Source organism: Sorex fumeus, unplaced genomic scaffold (genome assembly GCF_029834395.1).
Source record: "Sorex fumeus unplaced genomic scaffold, SorFum_2.1 ptg000033l, whole genome shotgun sequence".
NCBI lineage: Eukaryota > Metazoa > Chordata > Mammalia > Eulipotyphla > Soricidae > Sorex > Sorex fumeus.
The window spans coordinates 7,836,447-7,861,855 of record NW_026606090.1 but is presented as its reverse complement, the minus strand read 5'-3'; the positions used below and the strand labels follow the sequence as shown (position 1 = coordinate 7,861,855).

Sequence of the window (25,409 nt, the reverse complement as noted above, 5' to 3'; positions counted from 1 at the left end):
GCCCGGGAGTCTCTCTGCCCGGGTCCGGGAAAGCCAGGAGGGAGCGACCCCTACCCCCACTACCCACTTTCAGGAAAATCAGCCTGTGGAATATTCGAGCGTTTTCTGCCCTTTTCCTGGTTTTTTTTTCTCTTTGCTTCCGTTCTCTTGCTTCAGTTGGGGGTGGGTGAGGGGTGACACCCGCTTGGCCGACTTGACACATCTCAGAAGATGCTGGCCTCTGGGGGGACCCCCTTCCTACCCCAAATCCCCACGCCCAGAGCAGATGGTGACAGAAAGAAAGATTCTTCAGGAAGAAATCAGAATCGCACATCCTTTCGGGAGGGAAAAAAAAAATCTCCCCCTTCCCCTATTTTGTTTGTTTGTTTGTTTGTTTTGGGTTTTTTGGTTTTGTTTTGTTTCTGAGTTGTCATGTTCTGGAGAAGCTGCTGAGTCTTTTAGGCGAGACTAGGGTCGTTGTGATGAGTCTTCAGCACACGGAGGCTGGAATGAGTCGCTCTGGGCTGACTCAATTGGAACCTAGTTTATAAGGAGGCCCCGGATAGGGGAGAGAGAGAGAGGGGGGAGCCTTTGTGCTGGGCATTTAGTTATTATTATCATTATTTTCCTGCCTAAAGCAGGAAAACAGTGTTTGATTCCTCTTTGTAAAGGTAGGAAAGTCTCAGTGCCTTGGAATAGGGGCAGCTGTTCAGTGACAGCGCAACCCCAAATCTGTCTCCTAAAACTAGCCAAGGAGACACGAGTCGATGGCCCCTACATAGAAATGAGGCTTATGGTGTTTTACAGTGTTGGGTTCCTTTGATGGTGTGTGTGTGTGTGTGTGTGTGTGTGTGTGTGTGTGTATGTGTGTATGTGTGTGTGTGTGTGTGTGTGTGTGTGTGTGTTTGGGGAAGGGTGTGGAGAGCTGGATTTGGTCCTTGAAGCTGATAGCAAGTTCCTGCTGATTGGCAGTGAGGCAAATGAAATAATCGGCTGCATATGAAGTTTGACATCGAAAAGAGTGTGGGGATGATTTATTAATGAACGGTTGGGGCTGGGCTTAAGTGGGAGAAAAGGACACCATTTGCCTTCTCAAGCAGAAGCGTAGAAATGCTGGTAGCCAACACGCCCCATTTTTTTTTTAAGATGTAAAGTAAAGCTCCCATAAGTCACAAGGGAGGAAGGCGAGTGGAGTTCCACGCTGGCCCTCGGAGTCACTCCCTCTCGTGGCTGGTCTTCGGGGAGTTTTCTTGTTCTGTGATTTCAGGAAACTCCTCACACTGGGGACCGGGGTGTATAGGGGCTTATTTGGCGTCTTTGAAACCACGTGTCCAGGGTTTCCAAGGGAAGCATGAGTGGCGAGAGTAACCAACGTGATCTTGGGAGCTGTGGGAAGTCTGAGCCTGGTCCTCGCGGGCGCGTTTTATCAGAGTGAGCACTAGGTGGCGAGCGCGCCCTGCCCGCCCTCCCCCCACCCCCCCCCACCCCCGCCCCCTTCACGTCTCTGCCTCGTTTTCTATTTTCATTTTGGGAATAAATCCCCTCACTCTGTAGACTAAATTATGTGTGGGATTCTGTGCTTGGAGGTCTTAGTGTGAAAGCATCGCTCCTCCCCACTCACCAGGTATGGGGGGGCGGGGATGGAGAATGAAATGTAGGTTTTTGTAAGTCAATAGGTTCTATAACACCGACAAAAACAAGAACTTGTGAGTTCAGATTCAAAGTGACATCAGGCTCATAAACGGTGTTCCAAGTACTGCACCGACCACCTCTGTTTTAAAGCAGGAAGCCGTAGTTTTTAAAACATACTGTCTAAACAAGTTCTCAGATGCTTGAGAACCAAACCAAAACCAGGCCTTCCATTTGATTCCACCTTATTACTGGTTCTACAAGTTGATACAAAAAAGTTTTCAAACACTCTGAGCTGTTATTTCCTGCTGTCTGGTCTCCCGGCTAAAAGGGCTGCGGAGAAACTTAGACATCGAGCTTTTAGGTGAAAAGGCAGACAAATGTCAAGGTTCCTAGTGTTTTGGCTTTCAGTTGGGATGCGAAATAACATCATCTCTGTTAACCAAGTCCCCCCTTTATCCAAGTAGGGGAGGCATTGAGTGGTTCTAGACTTGGATGATACTCTGTCTTTTGAGGCTTCTCTTAGAATTGGATTTTTCTCCCAGGAATGGAATTTTATCTCTATACTTTCTCCCTTTGACATCTTTGTCATTCTCCACCTAAGGGTGCTATTAATTATATTAAAATGAATTAATTCTATTAATGACACACCTGCCAAGCATGGAGAGCATATTCATATTTAGGTTTCCACTTCTAAAATCCGTATTTTTATCCCCTCTGGCATCACTACTTTGCGGAAAATTCTAACAGGAATTTTTGCTAAAGCAATGCTGTCATTCAGTTTTCTATTAAAACCTCACTTCTTGGCGAATGTCTACAAAAAAAACCACCAAAACACTGATCAGACAAAATATGTGCAACCCTACACCCATTGCCGCTCTTAGTGCTATAGCCAGGGTGCAGAAACACCCCAAATGTCCCAGGGCAGACGGGTGGGTGAAAAAGCTTTGGCATATCTACATGATGCAATGTTATGCAGCTATAAGGAAGGATGAAATCCTGCAGTTGTGTGCAGCTGTGTGGAACTCAAGGTCATCATTGTCGAGCAAAGGAAACCTGAGAGAGAAGCATTAAATAATTTCACTCAGCTGTGCTGTTTAGGGGGAAAAAAACCCAAGAATATACATACTCTTTTCTGGTAATAGACCTTCCTGAGCACCAGATTTGGGGGAGGAGCTAGATGGGATGTGACTCAGGGACTTGGGGGTAGGGGGCCTTGTGGGCACTTTGGCGGGTAATGATGTATATTAAGACCATAAATGTTAACTATCATGGTTTTTTTTTTAAATTATTACCCTTCTTGATTTTTGTAGAAGCTTCCAGTTCAATATCCCTTTCTAATGTCTACAGTCTTACCAAAAATCATTTGGAGTTACTCATTGATGACAGGAAAACATCTTAAGAGACAACTCAATAGTAGCATGAAACTAATCAAGCTTATTACCATTTCAGTGTAAGGAGAGAATTAGACTTTTAGTGGGGAGCTTAGTGGAGTACAGACAAATGTTGATTTTAAATGTGAGAAATAAATGACGGGCTGGTGCAACGTACAGCAGGTAGGGCGCTTACCTTGCATGCAGCCAACCCAAATTCCATCCCTAGCACCCCATAGGTTACCCGCAAAGGCAGGTATAAAGGCAGGTATAAGCCCTGAGCATTGCCTGATGTCCCCCCTTCCCCCACACACAAAAAAAACCCAAACAAAAATAAAACAATAAATGTTGCACCAGGGAAAATGAGATGACACAGAGAGTTAAAATAAAAACTGCAAGCCGAGGTGTCTTAAAGAATGTGGGCTGGAGAGATAGCAGAGCGGGTAGGGCGTTTTCCTTGCACGCAGTTGACCCGGGTTCGATTCCCAGCATCCCATAGAGTCCCACGAGCACCGCCAGGAGTAATTCCTGAGTGCAGAGCCAGGAGTAATCCCTGTGCATCTCCTGATGTAACCCCCGACCCTCCCCCTCCAAAAAAAAGAAAATACACATGCGCAGAAGTCCAAGACCCAGCCAAGGACTGGAGAGAGTGCAGAGGTCAAGATACTTGCCTGGCTTGTGGTCAACCCTGGTTCTCATCCCAGCACCCCAGAAGGTCCCGCCCCCACCCCCAGTACCTGTTACTACCAGGAGTCACCCCGGAATATGAATCTAGGAGTAAATCCTGAGCACTGTTGCGTGTGCCCCCAAACCAAAGAAACCAGACAGCAAACAGACCTACCAAAATCACACAAATCAGTGTCCTGATTGAATTGCAGACTGACAGACGGACTCTGTCCTCCGGGGTTCATGTGAGCAGGGCTGTGCTCAGTCTTTCTGCACAGCCTTGACCCAGAATGAATGAGCCCATTGTGTAACGGGAAAGGGAGCCTGCAGTGAGTGAGGAAGTTTCTGGGACTCAGTGGAATCGCGGTTTGTTTCGCTAACCTTTACTGCTCTAACTTGGCTGTGGGGAGACTCTGGTGTTGGGGTGGACATGACTCCTCACTCTCCGGGATGAACAGTGTGGTCTGTTTCCCAGATGGGCCCTTAGGTCAGACCCACTTCCCCACCTGCTGCTCCCCGACTAGCCGAACTGTAGGAAACCAGCCTCCCTTGTGGGGTTGGTGGTCTCATTTTTTTTTCTTTTTGGGTCACACCCGGCGATGCACAGGGGTTACTCCTGGCTCTGCACTCAGGAATTACTCCTGGCGGTGCTTGGGAGACTGGGGTGATGGGATGCTGGGAATCGAACCTGGGTTGGGGGACCATATGGGATGCTGGGAATCGAACCTGGGTCTGCTGTGTGCAAGATAAATGCCTTACCCGCTATGCTATTGCTCCAGCCCCCGGCCTCTTTTTTTTTTTTCTTAATTGAATCACCACGAGAGCAATTACAAAGCTTTCCAATTTAAGTCTCGGTCATACAATGATCAAACACCCATCCCTTCACCAGTGCACATTTTCCACCACCAAGAACCCCAGTATACCCCCGATCCCACCACTCCCCCTGCATGTGTAACAGATGATTTCCACTTTACTCTCTCTCCACTTTGGTCACATTCAATATTTTGACAAAAGACCCACCATTATTATTTGGAATTTTCCCCAACATTCAGACCTGCTGAAAAGACATCATTAGATAAGTTGTTTTCTATTGCCGGTTATGAAGACCTGGCCTCATTTTTAAGTGCATTTTGTGGTGCCCGTTCTCATGGACGGGTTGAGCATCAGGGGCTGCAGAAAAGAGAGAAGAAATGATAGTGAGTTAATGCTATCTTGAACACTCGGGGCATCCTTTGACTACATGGAGGGAGAGAGACAGACAGAGACAGACATAGAGAGAGAGGAGAGGGGAAGAAAAGAGAAAAATAAATCAAGTCACAGAAGAAAGAAAAAAAAAAAAGAAAATGTCCATATCGAAGGCTTCCACCTCACCTGACACCATCCGCAGGGTCCATTGTCCGTAAACGTGGCCCTGCAGGTGTCCAGATAGAGTCACTTCGTGCCTCCTTTTGGTTTTTGTTTGTCACCTCTGCTGCGGTTCTGTGCCGGGCGGCCGCGGCTGCACTGTGTGGGGGACCGTGCAGTACCGGGGTCTGAAGACCAGGGGAGTGGGAGCCCAGCTGGTCTCTCTCGGGCTCCATTCGGAGGTGGTGTCCCCTGTGAGCCCGAGTCCGCTGGCCGGAAGCTGGAATCGTCCTGTATCGAGGCCTGCTGGCCACTCTCCTGTACTGCCCAGCTGTCAGGGATTTCTCTGCATTGTTCTCTGCCTCAGTTCCCTGTCTCAGTCTATTCCAGCTGTCTCCACTGCACGCCTGTTTGTGGGAACTCCTCTCGGGAGCCCTTCCAAAACCCCTGGGTTAGTTTTTATTTAAAAAAAAAAAAAAGGTTTTCTTGTCGCTTATCTTCGTACAAAAATTATGTGACAAGGCACAGTTGGTAGCTTTGATGTAGCCCCCAAATCAAGGCTAGCCTGCAACTCCAGTGCCGGGGGTACTCATATGGGGCCACAAGAGATGCCGACTGACTGAGACCCCCTGTGCTGTGGCGGGGTAGAGAATGTGAGTACCACGGAAGTGGTGTCCAGGGGTCATTCATGCCTGATGAATGACTGAAAGACTGGATTTTCTTTCCTCTAGAACAAATGGTATTCCACCCCAGCTTGGAAAACAAGTTAAGAACTTAGGTGCTATTTTTTTTTCTATTTCCCCCCTTTGTGATTCATAGAAATCATTCAGTTTTTCATATCCTATTTATTTAGCTTTTCGTGACATCCTATTAAAACTGCGCATGGCAGACAGTTAATTTTTTTATCTTTCTTTGTGTGTGCTCAGGGCTGACTCCTGGCTCTACTCTTAGGCAGCATTCTCCTGGCTCTCTAGGATGCTGGGGGTCAAACCTGGGTCAGCAGTGCACAAAGCCAGTGCCTTATCTCCTGTGAAAGTTCTCCGATCCCAACACTTCATTGTACAGTTTTGTTTCTGGGGGGTCCCCATATGCCCAGTAGTGCTGAATCCCTTCTTGGGAAACCATTCAGTAGCAGAGCTCAAAGCTGGGATGCCTGCCTGCATAGAGAGCTTGTTTTCAGCCCCCTTTAAAACTCCAAAAAGTTGGTCCTGGAGGGATTTACAGTGGGTAGGGCATTATTTGCCTTGCACGCAGCCAACCCAGGTTCGATTCCCAGCATCCCATATGGTCTGCCGAGCACCGCCAGGAGTAATTCCTGAGTGCATGAGCCAGAAGTAACCCCTGTGCATCTCCGGTTGTGAACCCCCACCTCCCCCCGCAAAAAAAAAATCTACAAAAAGTTTGAAAGTTGTTTCTAATATTAACACATCCATTCTTAGATGCTAAAGCAGGAGTAGCCCATGATCCTTTACTTATATCCTCGTTTGCTCTATACCATTCGGAGACACACATGTAAACATATCGTGTCTAGACGGGCGCTATCTAAATGTCAACATGTATTCAGTTCTTTGAATGTGACTGCCGGACAGGAAGACATAGTTGTCCTTTCAAGAAATTTTTATGAGTGACTTTCTAGAGGTCAGGCCCCGCCTCACCCATATGGAGACTATCGTTACCCCATTGCGTGCAGAGAGCAGTGGGAATAGCTATAGAGAAAAATATCCTTGGCCCATTAGGTCACTTTCTCGACCCTTTCCCCTTGCAGCAGCCAGTTTGGAGGATCACTTTGACAGCTGATAATCTGGCCAGGCACTTTATACACTCACGAGTGTGAAAAATAGTCCCATCCCCAAGGTCGGAAACTCAGCGGAAACTGCCAGGCTGTGTCATTGCACTCTAAACAAGGGCTGTGGCCGTCGGTTGTTTCCAAACACAGAAACATCTGGTAGAAATGTCAAGAACTAATACTCCAGAGCAGTTCTTCTCAGCCAGGGGCCGTGTGAGCCTCCTGTGGGCTTCCAGCATATTGCATGGGGTCACGGGTGAGCATCACGAGATGAAGGACCACACCATGAGGCTGACACAGTCACGGGCTCTGTGTGTGTTTGTAGTTCCCAGGTTCTTCAGTATTTTCAAGAATGAAAACATTGAATAATACAGATGCTCAGGCTCAGAGTCAGAAATTAGAAAAGTCGACTGGAAAGTAGAAGAGAGAAGAAAAGGAGGTTGCCAGGTGGGGAGGAATTTAGTATGGGACTAAGTTTGAAATAAGAGTTTTGTGTTGGCCTTTTAAAAGACCCTTTGCATTTCTTTCTTTCTTTCTTTCTTTCTTCTTTCTTTCTTTCTTTCTTTAAATTTTTATTTATTTATTTTTTTATTTTGAATACCCATCCCTCCACCAGTAACCATTTCCCATCACCACAGATCCCAGTATCCCTCCCGCCCCCCATCCCCCCCATCCCACTCTGCCTCTGGCAGGGCATTCCCTTTTGTTCTCTCTCTCCTATTGGGTGTTGTGGTTTATAAAAGAGTTAAGCCTGATTTTCAGGGAGAAACGTTGGATGATTTACTTTCCATTGATCACTTTGTGTATAAGGAGATGTCGCGTAAGCAGCCGAGCGGTTTGGAATAAAAGTCCTGGTTCCCGCATGCCCAAGCTATGCTTGTAGAGGCTCATGGTCACTGGAGTTCCATCTGGAGAAGGTGGGATGTGGCACCTACCCCATCTGCGACTTCCTGGTGATCTCGGCTCTGTTTGGGTCCTGGAGCATTCTCTGGAAGCTGTAGAGCCTCCCAGCAGTTTTTCTTCTTTGCTGCTGTGTGCTGTAAAGATTGCGCTGGGGGCGGGTTGTGGGCGTGACTTCCGGAATCAGAGGTTACCTGGGAGCTGGGGCAGTCCTGGCAGTTTGGAGTAAAAGTCCTGGTTCCCGCATGCCCGAGCTATGCTTGTAGAGGCTCATGGTCACCGGGGTTTCGTCTGGAGAAGGTGGGATGCGGCACCTACCCCATCTGGGATTTCCCAGTGATCTCAGCTCTGTTTGGGACCTGGAGCATTCTCCGGGAGCTGTGGAGCCTCCCAGCGTTTTTTCTTCTTTGCTGCTGTGTCTTTTTTTTTTTTCTTTTTGGGTCACACCTGGCGATGCTCAGGGGTTACTCCTGGCTCTGCACTCAGGAATTACTCCTGGTGGTGCTTGAGGGACCAGATGGGATGCTGCGAATTGAACCTGGCTCAGCCACGTTCAAGGCAAACATCCTCCCTGCTGTGCTATTGCTCCAGCCCCAGCCATTCCATTTTTGAACCATTTTATTTACACCTAAATTCTTCATAAGAAATTTCCAAAAAGTGTAGTACGATTTCTAGCTTAAAGACTTAAATACTCTCTCTAATCACTGTCACTGTATCACTGTTGTCCAGTTGTTCATCGATTTGCTTGAGCAGGTGCCAGTAACATCTCCATCCATCCCTGTTGCATGCTATTGTAGTCCAGTGGTGTATTGGGGGCTCTTTTAAGGTCAGGGGAATGAGACCTGTTATTGTTACTGTTTTTGGCATGGGTAGCTTGCCAGGCTCTGCCATACAGGGCTGCAGCAATAGCACAGTGGGTAGGGCATTTGCCTCGCACACGACTGACCTGGATTCAATTCCAGCATCCCATATGGTCCCCCGAGCACCGCCAGGAGTAATTCCTGAGTGCAGAGACAGGAGTAACCCCTGTGCATTGCGGGGTGTGACAAAAAAATTCTCTCTAATATTTTATTTTATTTTGGTTTTGGGGCCATGCCTGGCTGTGCTCAGGGCTTTCTCCTGGCAGGCTAGGGCACCATATGCAGTGCCAGTAATCGATCCTGGCTCAGTCATATGCAAGGCAAGCACCCTACCCACCGTACTGTCATTCCATGTCCTATCTCTAATATTTTAAATGCTTATTGTTTTTCTGTAGTTAATCTGCTTTTCCTAATTTAAAAAAATAGGAAACAGGGCTGGAGCAATAGTACAATGCGTAGGGCGTTTGCCTTGCATTTGGCCGACCTGGATTTGAGCCTCGGCATCCCATATGGACCCTTAAGTACTGCCAGCAGTAATTCCTGAGTGCAGAGCCACGAGTAACCCCTGAGCATCGCTGGGTGTGACCCAAAGAGCAAAAAAAAAAGAAAGGAAATAGGAAACAAATTGAGCTGCTCAGTAGACTCACCAGGGAAACTTTAGTTTTACTTTTGAGCTTTGAACCATGTCTGGTGGTACTCAGACTGCTCATGGCGAGGTGCTCAGGGTTTACTCTTGCTGGTGCTCAAGGGACCCCAGGATGATGGGGGAGGACCCCGGGGCTTCTGCATGCAAAGCGTGTGTTCCAACCTGTTGGAACTCTGCCCCCTGCCTCCGAGGAACTTTTGAAAAATATTTATCTTTAGGTCTTATCCCCAGGAATTCTGAGTGGTCCATGATGGCACCCAAGCAACGATATTTTAAAATTTCCTCTCCTAATTTTAAACTAGAGTAAAGAAGCACTGATGGAGAACATAGATTATAATTGGTGTTGAATTTCCACATGTAATTAAAATGATAACTAAGCAATATAGTAGCTTTTCTCATGTGTCCACTCACCAGGTATTGAGTCTCCAGATGCGTTTTTCTCTGCAGTATTAGGTTGGTGGCAAAAACAAACAAGAAGACACTTTGGAATTCTGTCAGCCTTGCACACAAAACTGTGTATGTAAAAGCTGAACTCACCCCTGATTTGCAGCTGTGTTTTCATCGAGATTTTGTGCGCGTCCTTAACACTGCGTTTCTCCCTATCTTGATTCTCAGAAAGTGAAATGTCTTCCACCATGATGTGGAGCAGAGGTCTTTTTTTTTTTTTTTTTTTTTTTTTGCTTTTTGGGTCACACTCGGCAATGCACAGGGGTTACTCCTGGCTCTGCACTCAGGAATTACTCCTGGCGGTGCTTGGGAGACCATATGGGATGCTGGGGATCGAACCCAAATCAGGCTGGAGTGATAGTACAGTGGGTAGGACATTTGCCTTGCACACACTCGATCCGGGTTCAATTCCCAGCATCCCATATGATCTCCTGAGCACTGTCAGGAGTAATTCCTGAGTGCATGAGCCAGGGGTAACCCCTGTGCATTGCCGGGTGTGACCCAAAAAGAAAAAAAAAGTTTCCCTACTTTTCTCAAAACAAATTTCTCAAACTCAGACTTGTGCAAGGCAAACATCCTACCCACTGCAAGGGGTGTGTGTGTGTGAGGGAGGGTGTGGGACTTTTCACTTTGGGGACCTGTTTATTCCATTCATTTTCAAGAAGCCATGCCTGGGGTTTAGATTCTGCGTTTCAGCCTGACTGAAACAATTGCTGTGAGGGTGGGCGACAGGCTGAGCCTGGCTGTGTGTGCAGAGGACAGTGGTCAGTACCCGCTGTTGGAACACGGGCAGTAAGTCAGCACAGATCCGCAGATGCCTTTCCTGGGAAGGACGGGGCAAGCTCCAGCCGGCCTCATCGGAACCAGGAGAAGGGAAAAGGGACGGCTGGAAGGGAAGGAACAAAAGGGTAAACTCGGAGGATGACATGAGCTGGTGGCAGAAAAAGGACAGGGCACTGCTTACTGAAGAGAAGGAAGCTTTTAAAGTTTGTGGGACCAAACCCAAAACCTCACACTGTAAGGCAGATGCTCCGTTCCTCAGCTCCTCATCAGCCCCAAGTGACAGGTTCAGAGTCTAGATTTGTACCTGGATTGGTCAGAATCCAAATGCCTTTTAGGGGGCTGGGTGGTGGCCCAGGGATCAAACCCAGGACCTCAAGCCTGCAAGGCACACACTTCTCTACAGAGTACCACCCCAGCCTGGGGGCGTGTGTTTAAGCCAGTGGAACTCCGAGAAGCCATGCAGTTAAATCCCGTTTCAATCTGCTCTCTCCCTCTGAGCACTCAAGCGTGAGACTTATGTGCCTGCAGGTGTGTTTTCACAGTGAGCTGTTGGCCTTTTCTGTAAATGTATCTGAATCTCTCAGCTGTGAGTGGAAAGAAAAGAAATGGGTGGGAAGGTCATTTTCCTCCTTAAAGGAAGTCTGGGCTCAAGATAACAGCGCTCAAACACACAAGCTGTTCATTGTATTTCTGTGGCTTTAGTAGGTTTTGCTCATCATGAGGCTGGTTTTGTTTAAAAGTATCATTAATAGTAACGAACAGTTGGTACACTTGATATGGTGTTGGTAGAACGCCCGGTAGGTGAGTCTGCCATTCAATTGTTTCTTGGTGGCATTTAAATCATGAGACTTGGGGGCTTGTTCTTTAAGTCACTGGTTTCCTTGGCGTCAGCAAAATAGACATTCAGAATCTTCCTGAGCGTTTGCATGACTAGAACATTCAGGGAAGACACTTTCATTTTATTTTATTTTATTTTATTATGCCACGGGCTGGAGCAATAGCACAGCGGGTAGGGCGTTCGCCTTACAAGGGGCCAACATGGCCGACCCGAGTTCGATTCCTCCGCCCCTCTCGGAGAGCCCAGCCAGCTACCCAGAGTATCTCGCCCGCACGGCAGAGCCTGGCAAGCTACCCGTGACGTATTCGATATGCCAGACACAGTAACAACAAAGTCTCCAATGGAGACGTTACTGGGCCCGCTGGAGCAAATCGAGGATCAAGGGAGGGCCTTTACCTTTTTATTATGCCACAGTGAGATACACAGTTACAAAGTTTTTCATGATTGGGTTTACAATGTTCCAACACCCACCCCTTCACCAGTGAACATTTCCCACCACCAATGTCCCCAGTTACCCTCTCTCCCTCCCCCTCCCCCTCCCCCCTCCCCGTACCACCTGCCTCTATGGCAGACACTTTTCTTCTCTCTCTCTTTCTCTTTTTCATTCTAAAGATTAAATATAATATAAAATGACAATGACAATAATAATGTTACAGTAAATTAGGCTAGACAGTCTTTATGGAGTACTGATATCAAATTCAATTTCTAGAGTTTTCATGTATTATTTTTTATTTCATCATTGTCATGTGTCTGATGAGGTAGTGTTATCTCTGTCTCATATATAAGGAGACGGGACCAAGAGAAATAAGGGGCCTTGTGAATCCCCCTAACAGTAAATGGGGTGAGGATTTGGACCTCCTGTCTCCTAATCTGACCCCAGAGGCAAGGACTGGGGGGGGAGTGGGTTTATTTAGCAACTCGGGTGCTCTTTCGGAAGGCAGACGAGTAGCCAGCTGGAGTCTTATGCCCAGTGAACACCGTAAGGATCACGACTGTCTCCTGTTGGCCCCTCAATCAAGAAGAGAAGAACCCCGTCTTCTGCTCACATGCTTTATCTTCTGCTGTGCTCACCAATCTCTTCCATCACTTGCCTTTTATAGCTCACACATGTTCCTTGTACCTTTGTGAAGCTTTCTGGGAGGCATTTGTTGGCATGTTATAGGGAAGCGCTCAGAACGTTCATTGGTTTCTCACAGGGACTGCGTATGCCACAGATTTTACTTTTCTTTCCCAAGCATATATTGCAAACCATAACATCCAAAAGGAGAGAGAAAGAGGGAATGTGCCTGCCATAGAGGTGGGGAGGAGGGGTGCAGTTGGAGGGGGGTCGCGGGAGGGATACCGGGAACATTGGTGCATTAGTGGTGGAGAATGGGCACTGGTGGAGGGATGGGTACTCCTCCCGTCCATTGTATTACTGAAACATAATCACGAAGGTTTGTAAATCTGTAACTGTCTCAACAGTGATTCATTAAAATATATATCTATTTTTGTTGATTGAGGGTCTGTGGTTTGCAATACTATCAATGATGGTTTCTCATGCATATGATTCCAAGGCTGCCCCCATCACCAGTGTAGCCACCCCCTCCCGACCCCCCATTGACCCCTCCCCCAACTCAAGTTCTCCCATTTTGTTGCCTTTGTACCTTTGTTGCCACTTGTTCCCAGATTTAAAGATACAAAGAATTGACTTTTCCAGTGGAAACTCAAGATAGGAAGCTTCTCTTAGACAACTGCACCGGAGTGCACCATCACTTATCTTCAGAAAGAAGGATGCACACTGTGGGCTAGGAAGAAAGAGGCTTCCAGAAATATCCACGTGATAGAGATTCTTCCAGCTGTGTGATCCACTTAGCAGCCTTCTTGGCCTCTGGTTTGCTCTTGTCCTTAATTCAGGCCTCTCCTTTCTCATCTTTCCAGACGATCACTGAAAAACACAAGTTGAATGTCCCAGAGACCATGACGGAAGTGCTGGATGTTTCTGATGAGGAGGGTAAGTGACAGTTTCTCTTTCAGGGACCAGCCCCTACGGCAGGAATTGGGGTGGGGTAGAGGAGGTGGGGGTGATTCTCCTGGAAAGTCAGTTTCCCACCATTGTTTCAACCTATTTACTTTTGCTTTTGAGAAATGGAGCATTCTGGGGCTGGAGAGTCCAGTGGCTAGCATGCTTGCCTTGCACACAGTGACCCTGGTTTGAGCCACAGCAACCCCTTTGTTCTCCTCCTGAGCCTGCCAGGAGTGCTCTCCTGTGCTCTCCTGTGCTCCCCAAGCACAGCCTGGTGTGCCTCCACCCCACTCTCCACAAAGGGAAGAACTCTGATTCAGTCATTTTCTCCAGGTATCACCTTTTTAATCTCTTTTTTCCCCTTTGTTTTTGGGGTCACACCTGGCAATGCTCAGGGGTATCTCCTCACTCTGCACTCAGGAATTACTCCTGGCAGTGCTCGGGGGACCATATGGGATGCTGGGAATTGAACCTGGGTCGGCCGTGTGCAAGGCAAATGCCCTACCTGCTGTGCTATCGCTCCAGCCCCGCAAAAAATTTTTTTATATGTAATATTTTTGCGTTCTCTCCTTATCTTGTGGGATCATCTTTGTTGCCTTCACTTGTCTGTTGAACAGCCCTTAAACAGTTTGGTGACCGCTATATTGATGAGGAAGTGCTTAGTGACTCAGGTACATGGAGAAATCGTTGGGGTGAAAGTGATTTTGCTGTTCATTGTTCTTAACTAGGTAGAATCAACCATGTAATGCTAATCTGAGTTTTGGCATGTATAATGTGGATGGTGTGTGTGTGTGTGTGTGTGTGTTTATTGAGTTGTGTGGACTTTATTCACTTGAAAGCTTAAAGATATGAATTGCTTATACTAGTATCAGATTTTGCAACTACTTTTTGAAAGCTATTAACCCAATTAAATGATCTAATGAACTAACACACATTGCTTGAAATGAATGCAGTCAGTACACTATTGGATGAAAGCTTATATTAGGTGTGGTAAAGTATCTTAAGTTAATTTATAGCGTGGCTTTCTTAAGGTAGCTGGAACTTGAGTAAATTACCCTTTGAAAGGGTTTTATATAGTTTTTTTTTTTAAATTGAATCACTGTGAGATACAGTTACAAAGGTTTCATGTTTGAGTTTCAGTCATACAATGATCGAACACCCATCCCTTCACCAGTGTACATTATACCAATGTCCCCAGTATTCCCACCTCCCCTCAGATCTCAACCTTCCCCCTGCCTCTATGGCAGACAGTTTCCTTCTTACTCTTGCTCTGCTTGTGGGCATTATTGTTTGCAATACAGATACTGAGAGGCCATTGTGTTTGGTCCTTTATCTACTTTCAGCACACATCTCCCATCCCGAGTGATCCCTCCAACCATCATTGACTTAGTGATCCCTTCTCTATTCCAGCTGCCTTCTTCCCCAGCTCCTGAGGCAGGCTTCCAACCATGGAGCAATTAGTAGCCTTTAAAATGAACTGGGGCAAGCTTTGGTATATAGGGAACAATTAATAATATAAAATATATCCAGGAAGAAGTTCACAAAGGACATGGGGCAGTACTGTCAGCAAACCATTTACTCATAAGTTTAAATTTATAAGGCAGTTGAGATTCATAAACTAGATCAATTCAAAATTTTTTTTTTTGGTTTCCAAAATAACTCCTAAGGAATAACAGTGTGTAGACAAAGTACTTACTGGGCTTGTGGAAATTCCATTTATATGAGTCAGTCTTTCTGGATCTGGTCATTATATTTTATAGCATTTGACTATACCATCTGTGTCCTTTTTTTTGGGTGGGGGGAGCCACACCAGACAGTGCTCAGATGCTACTCCTGGATCAGTGCTCAGGCATCATTCCTGATAGTGCTCAGGGGACCATGAGGCATCCAGGATCAGACCTGGCTTTCCTGCATGTGTCACAGTCCCTTCCTTTGCTCTCTTTCGGGCCCTGATTGTCCCCTACTGGGAGGAGCAGTGATTCTCAGAGCTGTGTCCCTCTCGCAGCCTCTGCTGACGTGTGTTTCTCAATAAATCATCACTGCTTTAGAATGAGTTTTTAATGAGATGGAAACAAGGACCAGAGTGATAGTACAGCAGGTAGGGCGTTTGCTTTGCATGCAGTCAACCCAGGTTCAATCCCAGGCATCCCATATGATCCCCGAGCACTGCCAGGAGTAATTCCTGAGTGTAGAGCCAGGAGTAACTCCCAAGCATCTCTGGGTGTGACAAAGAAAAAGACAAAAAAAATTTTTTTAAGAGAAAAGGAAACAGTGTGTCCTTCTAAGAATGCAGTGTGTTCTTCAGAGCTCAGTGGGCTGAGCACAGGCTTGGCCCGCAGCAGTCCCTGGGCTTGGTCATGAGCCCTACGGGGATTGGGCCCCTACCCCCATCCTCCCCCATCCCCTCCTCTGACTGTGCCCTTCCCCTGCAAACAGCATTTTCCCCACACAGACGGTCAGGCTGCATGTGTGTGATTAGTGCCTGTCAAGCCCTCCCAGAGTTTCTCTGCCCTGTGCTCTTCATCCCGCCCGGCCCTTGACTGTGTAGTTAGCGTTTCTGGGATGTGTGTCAGAGCAAACGTTCTTTGGGTTTGATTTTGTTTTGGCTTTGGGACCACAGCCTGTAGTGCTCTAGGCTGACTCCCAGCTCTGCCCTTAAGGATCACTCCTGCTGGGCTTGGGGACCCTAGGGGGTGCCGGGGACCACACCTGGGTCTACGTGTGAAAGGCCAGCGCCCCACCAGCTGAACTGTCTCTCCAGTCCCAGAATAAACACTCCTTCCCAGCTCCCAGGCAGGGAACTGCACCCGGTCACTTGGGCTGTCCAAGGGGAGCCTTTCACACCCCTCCCCTCCTGCCCCACCTCCTGGCATAAGGCACTCTCTGCCCGCTCTGCCCCTGCAGAAAGCCATCACCTCCTGTCCAGCAGAACAGCCTTCCCTGGAGGCCAGGGCTTTTCAAATCAGTGCCAGATAGTTGATGAGGATGTCACAATCACTAGCTTCCTGCCACCACCTGCTGGATTTCTTGGGGTGCTCACTCCCTCCGGGGCCTTTCTTGGGGGATTCTCAGATCAGCGTGTATCGTTCCTCCCTTTCCCATTGGCTTTCCACCTTCTCCCAGCTGTAGTCCCTTCTGACTTTTGGTGGCCCCCTTATCCTGTAAGCTGGTCCCCTCGTCTCACGCCATAGGCCCCCATGGATGCAATTTTTACCTGGGACCCCTTTGGCGTCTCCTGGTTTCTGGTTGAGGATGCAGCTTTAGTGCATCTCATGAGATTCAGACCCGCAAATGTTGCTTCCCTTGTTGTCCGTCACGTGGGGAGGTGCTGTGAGTACCCCATCACACAGCAGCCCGAGCCCACAGTGTGGCAAAATAGGACACAGGTTGTTAAGACCATGCATATGGTCTCCAGCCCCAGAGACCGTGAATGGAGATGGCCGGTGTTGCTCTGTGGGTCCAGCAGGCAGAAATAGACCCCTAGCCCCATCCTCCTGGCCGTTTCTCCTCCTGGGTGCAGGATGGGAAACGTGTGCTATGTGCGGTGTTGGTTTCTGAGCATTCACTGGGACGGCGTGGGTGCGGGGTCCACGCTGTCACCCTCTGCAGTTCCCATGTTCACCCTGTGACCTGCCCCTCCCATCTCTGCCTGCTCCAGGGGATGACACCATGACAGGTGACTGTGGGGAGTACCTGCGGCCCGAGGACCTCAAGGAGCTGGGGGACGACTCCCTGCCCAGCAGCCAGTTCCTGGATGGCATGAATTACCTGCGCTACAGCTTGGAGGGAGGACGCTCTGACAGGTAATCCAGGCGACGTGCGCTGTGACGATGACGGAGCACTTTCAGAGTGAGTCTAGAGTAAATGAGTCTAGTCCCATCCCTGAGAACTCAGGGGCATCATGCTCTCAGCTGGTGTCCTCCTCCCTCTCAAAGGGGCAGGACATCAGGGCTGGAGAGATTGACACAGGAACACGGCCTGTGCTACACTACTGACTCACTCTTGAGTGAGTGTGGATTAGTGGACACGTTCCGGGCACTGGTGACCGAGTGTTAAATCACGCGCAACTAGCAAGTAGCAGAACCAGTGTCTGCATCGGGGGTTGGAAACCACCTTTCCCCCGAGATGAGGACAGCTGGCTTTAGGCCATTTTTGCCAACTGACCACTACAGAACTCTCCGGGTGCTTTGGTTGGTGGTGGTGAGTGCCAGAGATTCTGCAAAAAAGTAGATTTTCGGGGCTGGATTGATAGCGCAGCGGGTAGGGCATTTGCCTTACACGTGGCCGACCCGGGTTCAGTTCTCAGCATCCCATATGGTCCCCCGAGCACTGCCAGGAGTAATTCTTGAGTGCATGAGCCAGGAGGAACCCCTATGCATCACCGGGTATGACTCTTCCCCCCCCCCAAAAATTGATTTTCGAGATGAGTGAAAAAGAAATTAATTTAAAAGGAAACAGTGTGGGAGTAGATTTGTCCATTCAAAATAAGAATCTGCACAGAATCCGAGAAGGGCCCAAAGGCGCTGAAGGACCCCGGGTTTCATGGAGGGCCTGGGGATGCTTATATTGGATTCTTGTTTTTGGCAAGCACTGTGTAGTAAAACCGAGTGATGGCTTTGCTCTTTGGCCTGAGAGAGCGACCTGTCTGCAGTGGACAGTGGAGCAAAAGCAAACTTTTGGGAGTTGTTTTGTTTCTTTTTCCCCCTTGAGCACACAGATCATGGGGTTTTAAAGAATCTAGTGTTACAGCTGGAGCGATAGCACAGCGGTAGGGCGTTTGCCTTGCACGCAGCCAACATGGCCGACCCGAGTTCGATTCCTCCGCCCCTCTCGGAGAGCCTGGCAAGCTACCGAGGGTATCTCGCCCGCACGGCAGAGCCTGGCAAGCTGCCTGTGATGTATTCAATATGCCAAACACAGTAACAAGTCTAACACTGTTACTGGGCCCGCTCAAGCAAATCGATGAACAACGGGAGGACAGTGACAGTGACAGTGTTATAGCACTTTTAGAATTTGTCTGGTGGGCTTGCCAGTTGCCCATAAAATAAAACAAATAGAGAATATTTTTTTTCGAGTCTTAAATGGAACTTGGCTTAGTTCATTCCGAAGCCTCAGTTTCCTCTGTGTTCACCACCCAGGCTCCACGCACCGGGCTAGAATGGCTTCTCAGGGAGTGAGATCTGGGATGAATTCTTTTGTTGTTTGTTTGTTTGCGTTTTGAGCCATACCCGGGCGGTGTTCAGAGCTTACTTCCGGCTCTGTGCTCAGGAATCACTTTTGTCAGTGCTCCGGGGTCCCCGCCTGGGATTGAACCCGGGTGGGCCACAATCATGGCAAGCGCCCTACTGACTATACTATCTTTCTGGCCCCGACATGGGATGGTTTTGAAGGAGTTGCCGAAGTGCTAACCCTGGTGGTCACTGCATCTGGGAAGATCCTGCGGGGCTGTTACATGCGATAATGAAGACAGGATTTGATGGCAAGCCTTGGTGGTCAAGGGCATGTGGGGAATGAGAGACAGGAAGTGGCAACCAGTCTCTTGAACTGCATGTTGCTCGACTTGGGGGCTGGATTTTGTGGGGAGGGAATGCAGAGGAAGGGCAGAGGCTGGTTCCTTGGCTTCAGTGACTAAGGAAGATGGTGGTCCTGGTGGGGGAGATAGCTGGGAGAACTGTGAGTTGGGGAGACCCCCGGTGATGGGGTGAAGCTTCTAGTAACTGCATTTTGCCTCATAGATAGATGGAACGTTCTTGAAAAGACTTCAGATTTCAGAAATGAAGTGGTTATCATGGCTTTGCCCAAATCCATGATACTCTCGGGTGCCCTTACCGTCACCAAAAGGTGTTTCTTTTCAGACGTGCTTTTAATTTGATTCACGCCCCCTCTCTCCAAGTGCTTCTCCTGAGAGTTTAGGAGCTGGCTTCCTGTAAAGGCGGGCTCTGTGGTTCGGTGCGGCTGCTGCAGATGGGGCAAACCCCCGGCAGCGTGGGTAGGGGTGACCCTGTCTGCAGCCCCAGATCGGCCGAAGGCCCCCCAAACATTGGCTCACACTCTTCAGGGGAGAATGACCGGAAAGCCCCAGGTTCATGGTTTTCTCATTTGTTTTGCTCATTTTGTTTCAGTTTTGCTCAGACAACTCAATGTGTGGTTATTATTATTATTTTTTCTAGTAACCATGCCTCCTTCTCATTATTTCTTTGTTTGGTATGCTTTCCATAGTACCATGCCCAGGTAGGTATCCTTCCTGGACACATCCACATTTCCTGCTCACCGCTCCGTGTATATGTGCGCGTGTGTATGTGGTCACGTGCTAGAATTATGGATTAATTCCCAAATTAGGGTTTTGCGTATTAAACAGAACATCTTAGAGGCAAACGTTAAGCAGTGTGTGTTAACTGATGGGCCAGGGCTCTGATTTGACCGTCACGGCGCCACCTTGTGGCCATAAAGCAACACTTCTCTCTAGTGAAGAAAAAGAATTTGTAGGTTTCAAAGGTCTGTGAATGAGGAAGAAGAATTAAAATGGGACGCTGAGCAACAGCACAGCTGAGTTCTGACTAGTTGGTTTTTTTGGTCCATTAATTTTTATTAAGATTCACACATTTAAAATGCCCAGATTCAGTGAAAAATACCCAGTCACAATGAATCATCAATCTCTGTGAATGAAAGTAAACCATCCAAACATTTAGAGACTCATTTGTTTCATAGTATTCATCATCTCCATAACTGAATAAGAAATATTCCATTTTACTAAGTCAGTAATGGTTACTTTTTTTAACATTTTGTTTCAAATTTTTGCACTGTCCCTAAGGCATTTGTGTTATGGGGGGGTGGGGGGTAAGGGGGAAGGACTATTAATTTAAGGCCATAGCAAACATTTTTGTGCATCCCTTAGCTGAACAGCAATTCAAACTTTACACTTGTACAGGTGTGTGTTTGCATCACACTTAATGATAAAAGACAGAAGGCAACTCTTCTCTAAGATGTCTGCTTATTCCTGGGCTCTTCGATCAGGGAAAACAGTTCAGAGGCAGAGGGCTGTATTATTCCAGACTTTTGTGCTGGTCCTCCAGAGAGAGTTACTTCACAGTTAGATTCTAATTCCATTTATTTCACTTAAGTAGATTGTACAAAGTGACAGGACACAGAGAACAATCAGAAATTGCAAGCATTGCTGAAATGTCGCACTCTAGTTCTGGAAGGTAGTGTGCTGGAGTAGGATCCTTTGTGGAGAGAGATTTTACTCCGCGGGGCCAAACTTGGACCCTTCAAGCCCTTTGGCTCTTCCCATGAACCCTGTTCTTTCTTTTCCTTGTTCCTTTTTAGTCTCATGTAGTAGTAAGTCACTTTGTCCCATTTTTTGATGCGTGTTACTTACTCTCTTGCACCTGAGACCTATTTTAGGATTTTAAGCACCACTGTGGAGCCCCTGTGTGTGGTTCAAGCGGTAGAGCCCCTGCTTTAAAAATGTGTGGGACCCTGAGGTCAATCCCACACCTGGTGACTGGGTTTTGCTTTAAATGTATATTTAACATCAATGACAGAGTGAGAGAGATAACAGGATGACGATGAATCGCCCACCAAGTGGTGAATCCCCTCAGAAACAATTAGCTTTCAACGTTGACTTGAATAAAGATGACATTCTCTAGCTTATTGAACCAAGCCTGTTTGCAAAATGGAAATGGCTTCTACTGGCCGATCTGCCAAATTGACATCTTGTCCATAATTCTACAGAGCTTCACTGGCCAAATGCCTATTAGCTAAAGGCAAATGGAAGTTTGCTTCTCTAATTATTGCATATACTTGCTTCTTTTCTTTCTTTCTCCCTTCTTTCCTTCCTTCCTTCCTTCCTTCCTTCCTTCCTTCCTTCCTTCCTTTTCTCTCTTTCTCTCTTTCTTTCTCTCCTTCTTCCCATGTGGGCTTTGGGCTAATATTTAGAATTCAGACCCTTCGTTTTTGGGTCCACCTATTTAAAACTGAAACTCCTTTAAGATCTGTCATTTGATCACATAAATTGCTGATGCCCAGAGAGTGAAATTGCATCTCTGCGGAAAGTCCCGTCTCACCCCTCACCTTCTGGGTCTCTCCACACCAGTCACTGTCTGACCAGTGATCAGGGCCTGAATCCCATCTCGAAGCCAAGCCCTGCTGTGCCCCTGCGCCTCCAGGCAGTGCTCTCTGTCTCTCTGTCTCTCTGTCTCTCTCTGTCTTTCTCTGTGTCTCTCTTTCTATCTCTGTCTCTTTCTCTCTGTCTCTTTGTATCTCTGTGTCTCTGTGTGTCTCTCCATCTCCCTCTATCTCTCTCTGACTCTCGTCTCTCTGTCTCTCTATCTGTCACTCCTCTCTCAGTGTGTCTCCCTCTGTGACTCTGTCTCTCCTTCCTTCTTTCTCCATCTGTCTCTGTCTCTCTGTCTTTCTCTGTGTCTCTGTGTTTCTCTTTCTATCTCTCTCTGTCTCTCTCTGTCTCTTTCTGTCTTTTTGTCTCTGTGTCTCTCTGTGTGTCTCTCCATCTCCCTCTGTCTCTCTCTGTCTCTCTTCTCTCTCTGTCTCTCTCTCTGTCTCTCTTATCTCTGTGTGTCTCCCTCTGTATCTCTCTGTGTCTCCGTCCCTCTCTCTCCATTTGTCTGTCTCTGTCTGTCTGTCTGTCTGTCTGTCTCTCTCTCTCTCTCTCTCTCTCTCTCTCTCTCTCATGCTGGTGGCTGTGTGTGTCCCGGATGGTGCTGAGACCTGGTCCCCGTTCGCTTGCCTCTCGTGGCCGCCACACAAACTGCTGTCTCCCTCCCCCGCCCAGGATGTGCCCAGGCCACAGCGCTGTCCTTTGAAGTAGCCCCGTGTGCCGTGTGTGCTGTGTCTGGGACACCCAGAGGAGCGTCTCTGCCTCAGGAAGCACAGCCCAGGCTCTGCCCCCTCCAGGGGGCGGGTGACCCAGCTGGTCTCAGCTCCTGACAGCGGGGACGGGGACCGACCCCTGGAGAGCAGAGCCACGTGGAGACGAATCCAGCCCCGATCCTTCCCTCGTGGCTCTCTGTCCCCCCAGCCACCCCCCCCTGCGGTTTCCTCAGCACAGGGGAAGGACATTTGTCCCCAGTGTCAGCAGCCCGTCCCCTTGGAGTTTCTGGGACAGGCCGCCCCTACACGAGCCCCAGCGGCTGGGTTCAGCCCTTCTGGAGGAATCAGAGCAGGGCTATCCGGTGTCAGAGGGGCAGGTACCAGGCAAAGATGAGTCGGTGTCACTGGGCCCGGGCAGGGCGGCGCCCCGCCGGGCCTGCCCCCACCCCGTGGCGGTCTGTGTGTCCCTGGAAGTGGCAGCCTTGGCTAATTGCACGCTTTTTCCCCTCTCCCGCTCGGCTCTTCATTTCATCCTCCCACCCCTCCTCCGCTGGGGTCCGTGACCATGGCCTCCTGCCCACCCACCAGCCTCCGCTCCTTCAGTTCCGACAGGTCGCACACCCTGAGCCACGCCTCCTACCTGCGGGACAGCGCTGTGATTGACGAGACCGTCGTAGTCCCCAGTCACCAGGTAGGGGGGCTCCCGCCTGCCCTGGGTGTGTGTGTGTGTGTGTTGTGTCTGTGTCTGTCTCTGTGTGTGTATATGTGTTCACATCTCTGAATCCTGGAAATATCCCAAGAAAATGTTGTGTGTGCGTGGGTGCGTGCTCTGCGGATATTAGGAGGTGCTGGAAATGTCTCTGATTTTTTGGGGAGGTCTCTGTGTATGTATGTTTCTGTATGTGTGTGTGTGTGATGAGGGTGTATGTGTGTGTATATGTGTTGAGGGGTGTGCATGTGTGTGCGTGTGTGTGGGTGAGGGTGTATTGTGTGAGTGTATGTGTGTATTTGTATGTGTACAGGTATGCAACCCATGTGTATGTAAGTGACATTTGTGTGTGCACATGGATATGGGAGGGGGTAGATGTATACACTTGAGTGAGGGTTGTATGTGTATGGGTGTGTGAGTGAAGGGTTTGTGTGTGTGTGTGTGTGTGTGTATGTGTGTACACATTATTGAATCCTGGAATTGTCCTGAGAAAGTGTGTAATTTGAAGTAGAAAAGATTTGAAATAGAAAAGCTCTTAATTCATTGTCAAGCTAGGACAAGGAGATTTGAAACATGAAAAATATCCATTAGAATTTTCAATGGTTAGAGTTTTTCTACAATAACAGAAAAAACTATTATTATATAAAATAACTGCTCATTTCTTCTGCTACAATAATTTCTTTTTTGTTTGAAGACTGTATATGTAAAAGGCAAGTTTTTTCCCCAAAATGTCTCTATTGAAAGGAAAACGTGAGATGGGATGTAGATGAGGTATGAGAGGAATGGATGGCCTGTTAAAATACATCACTGCCTGTAAAAATTGTTGCCCAGAAGGTAAGAGTTTGTGATGGAATATTTTAGTTTTAGCTTTGCCTATTTGGACTGACTAGATACAGGAAAGTAGATAAATACCTACTTTCTTCAAAGAGAGTTGAATAAATTGGATCTTTGTAATAGAATTTAGATGGTGGCATATATTACAAAAGAGATATTTTAAACGTCTCAGTCTTTTATGTAAAAAAAATAATTTTCAGTCCCGGATAGCCCCTAAATTTCAATGACGCTGCTTTTTAAGGTAGCATTATATTTTCCTTTAATGAAAGGAGAGAATGCCTTATTAAATCTAGCATTGTTTGTGTTCAGGTATCAAATCTGGCCAAGGAGGCAGAAAGGAATTCTTATCGCCTGAGCTGGGGCACGGAGAACTTGGACAATGTGGCTCTGTCATCCAGCCCCATTCACTCGGGGTGAGTAAATCGATATTCTGTGTCCAGACCAAGAGGTAAAAAGAGATGAGAGTGAAAGTAACGGGCTTTGTCCAGAGGCTGGAACTGACCGCCAGGACAGGGCCGCGACCCTTGTTTCAAGTGGGAAGCAACTGCTTCCTCTCCTCAGCGAGAGCGCCACCAATGCCGACACCTCGGGCAGGAGGGTTGAGTTGCACACGGAGAAGCGACTGTTGTTCTGAGGAATGAGGGGACTTGCGTCAGGTTGTCGCTCACCAGGAGCACTGGCGTGTTCTGACAGTTCACTTCTTTGTTTGACGTCTTAAAAAGTGGGTCCAGACCATTTGCTCTCTAGACAGCCCCGTCCCCAAAGATCAATAGGCCCATTCAGTGCCTGCTTCCTTCACGAAGTCACGCCCTAAAAGTGTCTCTTGGGGTCTGAGTCATTCACGGTTTGCCATTAGTTTGCAGCTACTGGAAATCAAGACACGATGAAAAAGGGAGATTAGAATCGAGCCAGTTCTCAATCAGCTTTTCAAAGTCAGCCAGGTGGGGCTGGAGAGGTCCAAGTGCTTGCCTTGCTGACCTCAGCTTAATCCCTCATTGGTCCCTCGAGCACTTCCAGGAGTGACCCCTTTCTGAGTGCAGAGCCAGGATAAGCCCTGAGCATAGCCACTCCAACCCCCCCCCAAAAAAAACTCCAACAAAATAAATATTTATTTATACATTTATTTATATTAAATAAGTATCCACAGAATTAAACACAGCTCCTTACTTAGGATAAATCAAGAGCGCTCAGACATTCAATTCACTTTCAAGATATAAGGATCTTTAAAAATCTAGATCTCGGGGCTGGAGTAATAGGACAGAGGGTAGGCCGACCCGGGTTCCATCACTGGCTTCCCATATGGTCCCCTGAGCACTGCCAGGAGTAATTCCTGAACTCAGAGCCAGGGGTAACTCCTGAACATCGCCAGGAGTGGCACCCAAAGCCAGAAATAAATCAATAAAAATCAAATAGCATCTAGTTCTCTAGGGCTGGAGAGAGAGGACAGCAGGTAAGGGGCTTGCCTTTCAAGTGGCCAGAGTGGGTTTGAGCCTCAGCACCTTGTCCGCCCCAAGCTCTAGCAGAAGCTGAGCACTCCACGGTGTGACCCACATACCCTAACTCACCCCCTTCCCAAACAAAATCAATTCAAAATATAAAATAAAATAAAATAAAAATCTTGCTCTCCAATAAACCAGTTTGGGGGGAAACTTCCAACACAGTCACTGACTGTAAATGATTCTCAACTTGAACTGGACGTTGGAGACTTTGTTATCTCTGAGAGATCTTGGTGCCCATCCTGACCCCAGCAGTTCCATCTGAAGCTCTGGCATTGGTGTTTC

At 47.9% G+C, this 25,409-nt stretch overlaps 1 protein-coding gene across 23 annotated transcripts in view; it reads left to right on the top strand.

The window, feature by feature from the left end:
- The window catches only part of ANK2 (ankyrin 2), a 494,244-nt gene that overhangs the window by 405,346 nt on the left and 63,489 nt on the right, over positions 1-25,409 (top strand). For 20 of the 23 annotated variants that reach the window (XM_056116850.1, XM_056116830.1, XM_056116829.1 and 17 more), the window contains 4 exons: positions 13,172-13,244; positions 16,915-17,059; positions 22,674-22,776; positions 23,938-24,041. In XM_056116850.1, the coding sequence (XP_055972825.1) occupies positions 13,172-13,244; positions 16,915-17,059; positions 22,674-22,776; positions 23,938-24,041 (425 nt within the window). Of the gene's footprint in view, positions 1-13,171; positions 13,245-13,873; positions 13,928-16,914; positions 17,060-22,673; positions 22,777-23,937; positions 24,042-25,409 lie in introns of all 23 variants that reach the window. The other 3 variants (XM_056116828.1, XM_056116827.1, XM_056116842.1) reach the window with 2 other exon arrangements.